The sequence below is a fragment of the Psittacula echo genome, assembly GCF_963264785.1.
Source record: "Psittacula echo genome assembly, chromosome: 15".
In the NCBI taxonomy this organism is placed as follows: Eukaryota; Metazoa; Chordata; class Aves; order Psittaciformes; family Psittacidae; genus Psittacula; species Psittacula echo.
In genome coordinates, this window is record NC_137751.1 from 2157177 (window position 1) to 2171167 (window position 13991).

The 13991-nt window shown below is 41.4% G+C and overlaps 1 protein-coding gene across 4 annotated transcripts in view; it reads right to left on the reverse strand.

Annotated features, from left to right (window-relative positions):
- The window catches only part of BCAS3 (BCAS3 microtubule associated cell migration factor), a 363502-nt gene extending 350773 nt beyond the window's left edge, over positions 1 to 12729 (reverse strand). For 3 of the 4 annotated variants that reach the window (XM_080629980.1, XM_080629979.1, XM_080629981.1), the window contains exons 1-5: positions 12675 to 12729; positions 11272 to 11359; positions 8396 to 8450; positions 6411 to 6486; positions 4470 to 4576 (exon numbers count right to left, since the gene is read on the reverse strand). In XM_080629980.1, coding sequence (XP_080486106.1) covers positions 4470 to 4576; positions 6411 to 6486; positions 8396 to 8450; positions 11272 to 11342 — 309 coding nt within the window. In that variant the 5' untranslated portion in view covers positions 11343 to 11359; positions 12675 to 12729. The remainder of the gene's footprint in view (positions 1 to 4469; positions 4577 to 6410; positions 6487 to 8395; positions 8451 to 11271; positions 11360 to 12674) is intronic. The other variant, XM_080629982.1, reaches the window with a different exon arrangement.
- Between the last annotated feature and the right edge of the window lie 1262 nt (positions 12730 to 13991).

The window sequence follows — 13991 nt, forward strand, 5'->3', positions numbered from 1 at the left end:
AGCAGTTCTGCAGCCACTTAATGAGTGTAAAACCAGTACATTTCTTACACACCACCAGCATCTTCCAGGTAAAAAAACCCCGAAGCCTCAGAAAATTATTTGCATAGACGTTCTGTAAAGTCCCTGGACAGTTTTTCAGAGTTACTAGGTTAGGTCATTACTATGTTCTTCCAAGTGGCTAATACAAGCATTAACAGTGGTACCCTCCATCAGGAGGAGGTCTGGATTGCAGCTTACTGTGTGTAAGTGAGGAGTCCTTTTCCCAGCGCTAAAATGAAAAAGAATTACAAAGGAAAAAGAACTACAAAGACGACCACATCGAAAAACCCCGGCAGACAGGGCTTTTGATGAGTAGTTGAGAAAACAAAATGGAATTGGCATGTCTGTCTTACCATATACATCCATCTATACATCCACATACACACACCATCTGCTGTACAACTGCAGTTTTAACAACTTAAAACGTACTACTGACAGCAGCATTTAAAGAAACTTAAGGTCTGGCAGTGGAGAAATGGCAGTGTGTGATGCCATCCCTGCCCACTGAGTCCTCTGCATTCCACAGGTCTCCACACAGAAGTTACCTTCCATATGGGCTGACGCATCCCATCAGTCTGTGGCAGTTTCATTTTACCTCAGCCTTTAAGTATTTCTTTGCTAAGTAGACATCTGCGCTTGTTATTAAAAGTTCCCTTTGGTAGTTCCTACTTTATTCAACGCAAACTTGATCGTTCTTTTTTAATTGTAATACGAAACATTAAATTAAGATGATTTTTCTACTTCTGAAACTTCCAGCGTACAATGAAACAAAAAATTATCTGCCACAAAGCCAGCCAACATGCATTTCCCTCAACAGGAACATCTAGAACAGATACTTGGAAACCACATTAGGCAGAAACCAGTTCCAATTGTATTTGAAACATGAAACTGGGAGCAAGGGAAAAACAAATTCCAAATAAAACATAGAACTACACTGCACAATTATCAAATAGGAACTTCCAGCCATACTTTTGTATATTCCCAGCTTTCTCCCCACTTAGCGAGGCATATTTTAAGAACACTTCCAACTTTCCCACCCCCATTTCAAAACAAAGATCAAAGAAAAGCCATTTGGATGGACACCTTCCGCTTCTTATGCAATACAGATTTCGACGCTGCACTTCAAAATCCCAGCACCCAGCAGTCCAAACATTATTCCAGTCCTTTGAAGCAGCCCTAACGGTATCTTCCATTTGCAAGTAACACTTCTGTAGTCAAAGATCTTACTCCAAGGAGATGTTAATGTGAAACCACTCAGACTGCAAAGAGACACACACTCCTAGAGGCAGACTGCAAAGGTGTTTAGAAGTCAATGTAACACCATTACGGAGAGTGTCAGCTTAGAAGCTGTCATAAACACTTCATAATCACTCAGACACAAACTGGACTGCCTGCAACGCATTACTTTATTAAGTGCTGAATAGAGGTTCAATTGTACGAATAAAAAGCACAATGCTAGAGATAATAACCTTACTGAGTGGGTTTTCACATAAATGTCAAATTGATGCTTTTTCAGATTAAAAGGTTTTTAACCTAGAGAGACGTGGAGGTTTTTTTACTCTTAACTGGAATAACGGTGCTTAATTACAAGCTTAATATGCAGCACGATCAAGAAGAACGGTTTGTGTAATACCAAAGGACACAAAAAAGTGTTGCCAAATAAACTCCAAATATTAAGTCGGTCACATAATTGCCAGACTTCATTTTACTCAAACTAAGTCAGCAAAAAAAATGAGACAGAAAAACAACAACATGAAAAAAAAATCCCAAACCAAGTTATGTTCCCCCCAAGTTTGCTGGATATTTAAATCCTGCTCTGAAGACATACTTCAAATTGACGTTAAAGACGATTCTGAGAAACTCTCCAGGATCATCTTACTAACAAAGAAGCCATCCCAACACTGAAATTATACTAACACATATAACTTGCCAGATTGAAGCTGTACCTCTCTGAATGTGGCCTCAGAATTTCACAGAATATACAAATGAAAGGCTCAAAATGTGATGTAATATCTCTAGAGCTGACATTGTTAAGATGGATGGTAAAATATCCCCACATTTGGCATTTTTTCTCATTTCACTCCACTTCCCCCCATTATTAAAAATACCTCTGCAAAAAAAAAAAAAAAAAAGCAGCACACTAAGAGAAAGTGTCCTGCAATTTCCTGTCTTATTTTTCTTCAAGTATTCAATACTATCACAAGCTGGGAATTATGACAAAGTGAAATGCACTGAGGGGAAAGAAAAGACAACCTGGCTGTCTTACTGAAAAAGGAGGTAACATCAAGTATCCCGTGCCTTAACTTGTGGCTAATTCAAATACAAGTAGGAAAGAAAAAAGAAAGAAAAAGAAAAAAGCCCTCCTACAAACCCAAACAGCTCTTTCCCCCTAGGAACATGTATAAGCTACCTTGTACTACCTGGCTCACAGTATCAGTAAGCACACATAAGCTAGGAAAAACAAAGTAGTTCAATTCATTGTTTTTAGTCATCTCCACCAAATAATTTCATGTTTGCTGCACTGTACCATGGGGTACAAGCTTAAATGCAGACAGTTAATGCAGAACAGGTTACACCGAGGTAATCTGTTCATGTACCAAAGAACTGAAGCTCTCTTTTATTCTTGCTTTCTTTATACATGTAAGATCCCATCTGACACAGCATTTCTCAAGGGCATTGATACAGATAGCTCTGACAGAGTCACTCTTTCATTTGGACACAGAAAGTCACTTACAAGGGACACACAGAACTCTCACCTAACCACAGAGAAAGGGCATGTTACATACACACAGAGGAAAAAAAAAACAAAACTATCTAGACACAAAGCTGCTCTTATCACAGCATGGCCAGGACAAGCCGCATGTCAGCACAACGCACTTCCATGCGTTCTTCAGAAAACACACATTCAATTGGATAAGAACATTTCAGCAGGATAAAGTAAGCTGGTTTACAAAAATTCTTTAGCTTAAGGCAATGTGACTACTCACAGTATCTTAGCTAATGGATCAACCTGGCCTGTAACTGCTGGAACTGCTCCAGTCGTATTGCCTCTCTTAGTTCAGTGTCTTAGTGACACCTAATGTTTGTTTTCTGTAATACACGTCCAAGGACAAAGCAAAGCCTTCCTAAACCACTTGGACCCCAAATTTGTACACTCACACAAAACTGAGCAGTCTTCAAAATACTGTGCAAAGCTAATCACATACTGGAAATCCATGCTTAGTATTCAGTGTCATTCAAAACCCAGGGTAAAGGCCGATTTAAAAAGAAAAAGATGAGTGAACAAGCGAGCTTCTCTGTCTCATACACGTTTCTGCTCTAAGGAGATAAATGATACAAAGATATGCCTTGCTTCAGTAAAAATAAAGCCATCAAAGTTACAATTAAATATAGTTTCTCAGGACATACAATCAGATAAAATTTCCTATATTCTCGTTAAAATGTTCCTAAATTTTCGTTAAAGCTCCTAAATTTTAGTATGAAGTTACTAAATACTTACTCAATTTCTAAACCCTCCTTCAAATGCAAAAGCTCAACAGCTTGTTTCTTATTCCTCATTTCCGGCTAACAACATGCAGTCAAGAGGGGAAAAGCCAATTCTCCCACACTCAATGAAACTCAATTTAACTTAACTTTTGATGTACAAGTTCACAATATTTTCTATTACACTGAGCTACTGGTATATAAACATATCCTACATAGCTAACCAAAGAGTCATAAAAAATACACACATTTCTTACAAAACCAAAGTATTCCACAAAGGGGAAGAGCTTCATCCTCTCTGCATTATTCTGAAGGACAAGGTGTTATAAGCAATTTTTAATATTTTTTTTTAGAATTTTATAACCTACTGTGTTCAACTTTACTCTGTAGTTTGGAGAAATTTGGGGAAAATCCCCCAAATTAAGACCATGTGCTCATAAACCATTCTGAAACACCAACTGCAGGTTCTGTGTATGACAGCATGAAATCAAAGCCATATGCACACACAGACTTTAATAAAATTAAAATTGCAAATCATGTACATGACAAACGTGATTGTAAAATACTATTAATACTGTCACACTTGCATTAAGGGGAAAAACAAATTCTTTTCATACTTCTCCACCCTTATTCCTTTCTATAGGTTAAAAATACTTCTGTTCTTTCTGGGATACAAACTATTCCATGATGTCAAGAACTACTCTCATTTAGACTCTGAAAATTTACTTAACAGAAATAATTTGTAGGAAGCCCTCAAATCTGAAGCTAAGTGAATTCAAGTGTTTGATCCATGCTCAGTATTAATCTTAAGCATATTGCAAACGAACTATGTGACACTCAGGTAAATGTTGGATCTTTCTACTTTGACAGGAAAAAATAGAAGTAAAATATTAAAGTAACAGAACATCACAAACAAAAAAGCCTCTGGCACAGAACTCTGTACTTACAGGTATGCTCCAGACTTGCATTCCATCACTGTATCCAATCATCAGCAGTAACGGTGGTTCATTCCCGGTGCTGTGTATTTCATGGAACTCCATATTCCTTGATGTATCTAAATTGAGTGTAAATATCAAAGCCATTATTAGTAGGTTAGAATCAACTATGGCTGATGTCAGTTATACTAGATGGTGTTTTCTCAATGCACGTTTCTGGTGCCATTAAGTAAAAGCAAGCAAGACGGTTTCAAATAGCATGCAGAAACAATACTGAATTATATTCTTTCAGGCAAACACAACATTTGTTAAAGTTTCACAAAGAGGTTAAAAAGCATTACAATTTTAAATGAAGAAAAATATTCTGGATGACATTATGGGTTGTCTCTAAATACCCCAAAACCTTCTGTAATTCCTTCTCCAATGATTAAAGGCAAACTTTTCAAATACAGCACAATTTGCAGAAGATCCACAAAATAAACATGAACAAATACAGAAATTACAAATTTATAGACTGGGCAAAACTACTTCTAGATACTATATAATTAATCTTTACATCAACCCTAACAAAAGAAGAAAATCCCCAGGAAGAAGAGTGCTACAGGACATAATCATCACAATCACAAATACTAAGCTTTTCTTGAGTAAAGCTCTCTAAAAGGACATTTTCAACCATGACAGAATGAACAGAAGCTCACTGCAAGCACATGAGCATCCAAGAAAGAGAGGAAGTATTTAGGATGGTCACAGAGGATATATTCAGGCCCAAACAGATTAGGCTGCATGAAAGTAAACTTAAACAGAATATAAAGGATTCTGAAGAATATTCTGAAGAGTTTTTGTTATACTCTAGGAAAGAACGTGAAGAGCGAATGCCTGAGATTTTTTTAAAAACCAAACATATAAGGAAACCAAACTCACAAACAAACCTTAACCAGCCCAAAGCTGGACATAACGCCATGTACAGGTTGACAGGTCTTTTCTAGTTCTAATAACCATGAATTGATGAACTGCCAGCCTCTGTGCCATTTCAACAGCTAGAAAACCCGTAATCTTCCCTAATAACCTCTTGGAAAGGCTGAAAATTCCCCATCAGAGCTCTAGCTATGGTGCTACTACTTCCTCTGAGACCAGAATGAGCCTTGACCATAGAGCTCTAGACAGAAAAATAAGATGGTAGATGATAAACAGCAATTTGCTGGAAGACTTAAATCCAGCATTCTCCAGAAGGCAGGTCCCATAGTTCATCAATTAATTCAAAAGTAATTACCTGACAGCAGCATTCAACTACCTCCCATTCAGTCCCTAACTTCCTTATTCAGAACAAGCTAACTGGAACAGACAGGTAAAACAGCTCTCATCTTAAGTTGGGATCTACTTGATACTCTCAGCAAAAGCTTGTAGCAATCACCATTTTCTCTTAAAAAGGTTGGAGACCTGTTTTCTGCACAAAGTCCTTGCTGATGATTCATTAAGATACACTGGAAGTGATAAACAAGTTACACGTTAAGAATATTTTGTGGCTTTGCTCTATTACTTCCCCGAAAGATGTCATGGAATCTGCTGGTCCCTTCACTCAACTGCTCTCCCGTTCTTGGTTACCCTAAATTCACACCACTGAAAATGTATTTGGGACCTGGACTGGTTTCACAGTTAGCTAACATGGCTTTGCAATCAATGAGTAGAGTAAATAAATTCAGTTCTATGCTTTGTTTTAGACTAAAATCAATTTCTTTTTATCTACCCCTCTTCTTAAGCAAGAGTTAGTCTGCCTTTAGATAAAACCAGAAGATCCGTATGTTCTACCTGGTAGATAATGAACTGAGAATTTAGTCTATCTAGAATAGTAAAATTAAATACTTGAGTCAACAAAGCTTATTGATAAAGCTGACTGAAATTATTGTACGTAGACCCAAATACCACAAATGTAAGTGAGAGAAAATGAAGCCATACCGTTTAAATCTGCATTTTCAAATCTGACCCAAATTATCTTCTCCTTTTCTTCTGCTGGTGGGGTTCCACTGTAGGCCTGGGCAAAAACCAAAAGGGTTGAAATAAGAAAGTTTAATATCTTTTTTCCTCCCTCTGTAGACCATAGAGAAAATCTAAGTTAAAAAAGAAAAACAGAGATACATGTATCTTATTGCCACCAGTATTCCTAGGAGGTTTTGCTTCAAAGCTGAATGGTTCTATGATCAACATAAACCACACTAAATATAACTCAACAAGCATAACATCCTTTACTAATGTGGAAATGACAAGACATATGTAAGTCTTCTGGAGCAGGTTAGAAATGCCATGCAACTTAGAGCAATTTAGTCAAGCCAAAACACAGCGGCTCCTACAACCTTTAGGTTTAGTAGTTAGAGGTTCTCATGTGAGGCATTTTTACTTTCAAAATTCTCTTTAATTCACTTAAAAGCTTTGTATGGAAGATTGCGAAAAGAAAGAGGCGTTTACTACACAGTTTATATTTTACTGACATGTTTTACTTATATTTGTGACATCTTTAATGTAGTCATTTAAAAGAGAATAAACTGTAATTCCAGTAGAACAGATCCATGTCTCAGTTCTGGGTTGTACAGATTCCCATAAAAAGATGTCATACACAAAGAAACTTTGAAGGAGACTTGAAGACTTGAAATGTTTCTAAATTGCAGGGTTTACAGTTCTCAGGAGAAGCTGTGGTAGTAAGAACGTGAGCTACACTAGAAATACCACTGTTTCCAAATTAATTATAACAAAATACTGTGCAGCATTTTGGATTAAATATGAAAAGAGCTTGTATAATAACTTTATTCATACCAGAAAGGCAATAACATGAACTAAAAATACAAATTTAAAAAGCAAGTGTGGGTATTACTTTTCAAAACAAATCACATTCCATGCTTCCCAGGCAAACTGATTTGTGAAATAAAACACAGACTGTATCCTTTAACTACAGATGGGAAAAAACGGGGGCATGTGTGGAATGCAGCAAACTTTTAAATGAAAGTTTTGACTATTTTTAATTTTGACCATGAGTCCAAAATGCATTTCACAAATGTGTATCAATATTACTATTGAGGAAAACCATAACGAACCAAGAACCAAGACAGTTTCCTGAAGCTACAATTAGCTGCAGCACTCCTCCACTACAGACTACAGCTTTCCCAAAGAGTAACAAAACAAAACTGGTTTCTCTCTGCTGCCAAGAGGCCCATGGACAATAAGACGTGACCAGTCCAGTTTCATGCTCCTACCACCTGTGAAAACTATGACCAAGAGCAGCAGTGTTATTTTCTAGAGAGGAAGAGCCCAGAAATTAAAAATAAAACTAAATTAAATTGAACAAAGCAGAGTGAGGACTCCTGTTCTGCAGGACCCATCACACTGGGGAATGATGGGTTCAGCAGAGCTCCACAGTTCCACAGAAGCCAGCACATTCCAAGGCAAATTAAGATAACAAGACCAAAAAAAAGAGGGAGTAAAGGAGGCAAAGGAAACTTTCTCCTTTTCAGCCAATGATAAAAGCTGGGGTGACACAGGGTGTCTGCCAAGTTTTTCCAGCACCAACCCAGCCATACATAGGTTTCCAACTACAACCCAGAAGAAAACATATTTGAAGGAGGCAGAGTAAGTATTACGCACAGTCTCTCCCTCATCAACTACTCTACCACCAAAACTACCAAAGGAGAAGGCTGCAATCTTCTTCCTGCTATTTATATTGCAATTCTTTAACTTCTATGTAGCTAAGACTTTCACTTTAATTATCACCCATCAGAGGAAACCCGTAAGCCCAATCTTCAGAGAGTCAACACTTTGAAAAACTGGTCTCAAGATTCACGTTCAAAAACACTACAAAATTTGGCTTTTGTTTTTCAATGTTCTGGTCCCCCTGACACACACTTCAACTGCTTTGTACACCGAAAAAAACAGTCTGAAAGATCTTCACGTACCTGTGGCACAACATCTTGAAGAAACGTAACAACACTTTCCATGTACGACTGTTCCCTTGAAAACAGAAGGAGAATTTCAACTACCACTGAAACTCAAAGTGGTCATGAATACATTACATAAGACTTCTCAGCAGAGAAAACACGGATAATCTTTAGAGCAAAGCAAAGTCACTTTTTCCTTTACTTCAGTAAAGTTACTTCACATACTGCCAAACACTGATAAATAGGGCCTGAAGGTGTGTAAAAAGCCAAGTGATACCTGTTTATGAAATAACTGCTTGGGGGGAACGTATAAAACACAAGAAGCAAGAAAGAAACCATGCTCTCCACATCAGAGTGGCTGACTGAAGTACAGCAGGCATTTGGAGATTATTCTTCCTTATTTTTTACTTGATTTGGCTATTACGACATGAAGATGAAGACTTACGCTAAGGGCTGAAGTTCTCCTTGTGGGGCAAGTAAACTTTAAGACCTCAGATGCATTATGTATGATGCTGAAGTAAATGGCAGCACTTGGGGACAGGAGATGGAGCAAAACCCTAACTAAGACTAGTAAGGAGAGGGATTTTCAGGTAAGATTTTATAGCCTGAGAAGCTTATTCGTTCTTGGAAGTTCATTAGCAGCAATGATTTAGAAGAGCATCTAGTGCAAGATACATTTGTTGTGATAGATTTAAACTAATGCTTTTATAAGCTTATCCCTACATGAGTGGTCAGTCTCTTGTGTAACTGCTAAGCAACGTACAGCCTGGGTTGACTCTATCAGACAGATGGCATCGAAACTGTGCAACAAGTTTGTGCTTCCTGTGGCAAGCAATACTGAAACATGCTCACAACAAGAACTATCTTCATCAAGTCTGAGACAATTTTAAAACCCCAAACTCTTTAGGCAATGACTGTGGCAGCCCCAAAATTGATTTTTCCTATCAGTAGTATTTTTTTCTGTGCTAACTCAAGATTTGCCATAGCAACAAAGAAAAAACAAAAGCCAGGAAATCTCTAGTCTTGATGTCCAAAGGTACCTCTGCTTTCTTCATGCTGACACTGTGCTGTGAAATATTCTTTTAATAAAAATTGGTGTTTAGTATTTGAGAATGAAGTACTCTGTCCTATACACAGCAACAGAGGAGATATCTCCAGTCAAAAGCTGCAACAGCTGGATCAGGTAAACAGGCTGACTCCTCTTCTAAAACAAAGTTTTATATTTTAGAAAGCTTAGTCTAACTCATGACAAAAATCAATTTTGTTCAAAAATCCAAGGATTACTGCATCAAAGCGTGGTTTACTGCCTTACACTGAGGCTTTATAAATGAGCTGTGGTTTCTAGTGCTGATTCTTCTTTGATTTATGTAGGTCACCAACACTGTCTTTGTACATCTTGAGAGCCCTTTATTACCCAGCAATAACACTTGTCTACAGGTATGGTAATAAATAGCATTTGAAGTTCTCACGCGAATGCCTACCAGCAAGAGTCACACTGTCTTCATCCTTCAGCTCAGGAACCAACTTTTCTTTGCTCCCCCCAAGTACATTTTGAAACCAAGCTGGTGTTCAGGAAATGTTTTATTCAGTGCATGTACACTAAATCTCTCCTAAAGTTGAGAAACGTCCAGGAAAGTATATTTAAAGTGCCTAAAAATGACCAAAATAACAATAAAACCTACTAAAAAAATAAGTTCATCTTCCCTTAGTAAGAATCTAGGAGCTTAAGATAAGCAGCAGAATGCTGCTCCACATACAGAAGCTCTCGTCAGAAAGACAGAAATTTCTGAGGTGAAACTATGCACCTCAAACACAAGCCACCATATTTAACAAACCAAAAGAACAGGTAATTTCATTCTTGCAGTGGTTTTCTAGTATCATTTTTTTTAAAGCGTATTTTAAAGAAAAGGTCATTACAAACAGAAATGCCTTTGTTGAGGAGTTCTGCAACGGTAAAAATAAAAGCTTACTCTATCACATGGCTGTTAAGACAAACCTCTAACACAACTTTCTGTGTTACGACAATTGGTTTCTTGTGCTCCCTAATAAAACTAAAGAGAATTTTGATGTCAAAATACACAGCCCTCTCCAGGGCAAACTAACAGCTACTGAAACTGATGGTACAATTGAACACTTCAATATGGTGCCATTTTGCAGCAACAGCTCAGCAGTATAAACATCCCCAGGACAAAAGAAAAACTGCTACAAAGATCCTTAAACAGACAGAGAAAAGATCATAAATCTTCTGGACTCTCCTACTAAGCTCTTTTGCCATGAAAGTATTTTCATGTGAACACAATAAACATAAGGATGGCCAAGCAAAAACATGGTCTCCTATACACTCTGACTGGAGAGAAGTAGCTTTTTCCTTTGCTCTTGGCTTTGTTCTCTTAAGTAAAAACACAAATAAAAACTAGAATCCAGAATTCTATTTACCGAAGGACTTTAATGGAAGGTTTGTGTGTTTTAATACATCCACCCCTGTGACAAGGTATGATTACAACAGCAGCAAACGAAGATGCTATGCATGTTCCTCCTAACCTAAGGAAGAAGTTTGCAATCACTGATCTAAGAGAGGTGTCTGCACAGCAAGTAAAATTGTGTAAAAAAACCCAAAGCATTGCAATATCTTCATTTTTAAAACGTACAACTTTGCAGGTTTTGGTGTATAAGTGAAAAGTATCCCATTTAGAGAGACAGTTTGACCTGCACAGTCCTGGGACACAGGAATGCAACATCAGTTTATTTTAGTGGAAAACACCCAATACAACAAACCCATACGATCGACTTGAGCTCTCACAGCTGGCTCTGAAAGAAAGTTCAGGCTAGGGTCTTCTTCTACCACTAAACAAAACCAATTCCAAACCAGGGCTACTCTTCTAGAAGGCGCTTACGTGACAGCTTGCGGGCGAACCACCACTCCTCCAGTGCAGCGGCTGGGGCGGCGCGGGGACTCTGTCGCCATTGTGTCTTCACAGGTACCTGTAAGAAACACATTGCTTTTTAACAACGATTTGTAGCAGGATTACTGATTACACTGGTTCTTGACATACTCTGTCAGGATGGTAAAAACCTCTTGAGGAAAGAGACTTTACATATACAAACCAGTGAGGCCACTTTACAGCCGCTTTAAGACAAAAACCAAAATAAACCCCAAGCAAATTACTTCTTTTTGCAGTATCTCAATCCCTACAGCTCCCGCAATGCACGTGAAAGCAAAAACTACACAGACCTGCGTGATAAAGTGGAAAATTTCCTTCAAACTGTACATTAACAACAGTGGCACCGGTACTTGCTGATAATCAACAGTTATCAGCACCATTAATTAAGACTAATAACCGGTTGTCTTAGAAAATAATGCACAATCATAACTGCAGTCTGTTGTACTCTTGACAACGTGTAATGGGTTACGTTGAAGCTAACATGAAAACCGCGATGGAACACATTCTACTACTTTTTCACATCAGCTTTTTGTATTATCTTCAAGTTCTGCTTCACGCTTCTGTTCTCCATGTGGAAACTCAGCCTAACACTTCTAAAGGCAAAAAACACTTCAGAAGCATCACAGATTGCACACACCTCTCCAGCCGCTCTGTTATCCTGTCCTACTCCAAGAACCAGTACATGAAGTGAGAGAAATACGTATCAGCATCAGTCCACCTTTGGGCACCTCTTTAAGTAAGGCGCTTAGCCCCACGGAAATGAATAACAAGACCTTCAGCAACGCAACTGAAGCTTGACACACAAGCCAAGCAACCTCAAAAGACAAAACAGCGCGTAATATCCCTTCACATTATGCCTCAGCCCAGCCAGTGCCCCGGCCCGCCCCTCAGCCGGGACCGCTGTCACCTGCACAACAACCCCGAGCACCGGCGAAGCTGCCGGGCCGTGCCGAGCCCTGCCGCGGGCGACAGCCCCGGCCCCAGGACGCCGGCGGCCGAGAGGCCCTGGGCACCCTCAGCCGCCCGCTGTTGAGCAACTCCACAGAGCAAAACACCCCAACCGGACCGGCCTCTACCCCGACCGCCGCCCCGTGAATCAGGCCGCGGCCATTCGGAGCGGCGCCGAGACCCGCCGGACGCTCCGCGCCGCTGCCGGGGGCTGTCTCAGGGCCCGCGCTGCCCCCCCGCCTCCTCCCCTCAGCGCCCTGGCCACTGCCCGGCCTCTCATCCCCGCGCTCGCCCTCAGAGCCGGACACAGAGCGGTCCCGGAGCGCGGGCCCGCCTCAGCGCTCCCAACCCCGGCCGCGGGCTCAGCGCAGGGCCGCGGGGCGCGCTCCCACCCAGCGCTCCCTCACCTGCCGCCGCTCCCCTCTGCCCGGCGCCTCACTGACAGTGTTTGGGGTCCCCACGGGGAATGACACCCAGCGCACCGCGCGCGGCTAGCCAATCAGAGAGCCCCGAAGGCGGGCCGCTGCCGGCTGCCGGCCAATCCCCGGCCCCGCTCCCACAGCGGTGGGCGGGACGCAGAGGACACGGCGGGCGGCTGCGCTCTAAGCTGGGTTGAGTCGGCGACAGGCGGCGGGCACTGCCCGCCCTCCCCGAGCCCCCCCCCGCCGCAGCTTTGTTTACATCCGGATCTCGCGAGAGCCGCCGCGCCGGTCCCGCGCACGTGGGCGGGGGCGGAGCCGCGCGCCGATGCGGAGTCACGCGCCGGTTTGGCGGGAAAGGCCCCGCCCAGCGCGCCCTGTTTACCTCCCGCGCGCCGCCGGGAGCGGTGACGCAGCGGCGGGGGCGGAGCCTCGGCGAGGGCCTGCAGGGACCGGCAAAGGGGAATGGCTTTAACCCGCCCGAGGGGAGGCTGAGCTGAGCTCTTAGGCAGAAGCTCTTCCCTGTGAGGGTGCTGAGGCGCTGGCACAGGGTGCCCAGAGAAGCTGTGGCTGCCCCATCCCTGACAGTGTTCAAGGCCAGGTTGGACACAGGGGCTTGGAGCAAGCTGCTCCAGTGGAAGGGGTCCCTGGAACTGGATGAGTTTTAAGGTCCCTCCCGACCCAAACCGTCCTGTGACCACAGGTTATGTCTAAAATAAACAGCTGAGGAGCACAGCATGGCACACTGTTTTCGGAACACAGTAAGTGCTGTTTGCTCCTTTAGACAGAAGAAAACATGAAAGAGGAAGAGAAGTCCCTACTGTTGTTGCCCCACAGGAAAAAAAAAACCCCAACAAACAAATAATTCTTACTTATTTATTACGTTTGGAGACCACGCACTGCCAGCATCTCCGTGATGGAGAACTGCAGCCATTGGAGCTTTATTTTTCAAGGATAAAGTAGAAAGTTGGTGTAACTCGATTGGTTTTACCACAGGGATGCTGTTCACATGCTGTCAGTTCCCACGCTTCCCTCGCTCAGCCGTGATGAGTTCACTTCAGAGAAGTCAAATGATAGGTAAAGAGCACCCAATAAGCTGCTGCTGCCAGGTGGTATCAGCAGGTGAGTTTGTGCTCACTTTGACTGTTTGACATCATCAGTCTGCAGCTTTACCAGGGAAAATTGTAGGGTTTTGGTTTACTAAAAGGGGGGAAGAAAACAACATAGAATCATAGAATAGTTAAGGTTGGAAAGGACCTTAAGATCATCCAGTTCCAACCCCCTGCCATGGGCAGGGACACCTCA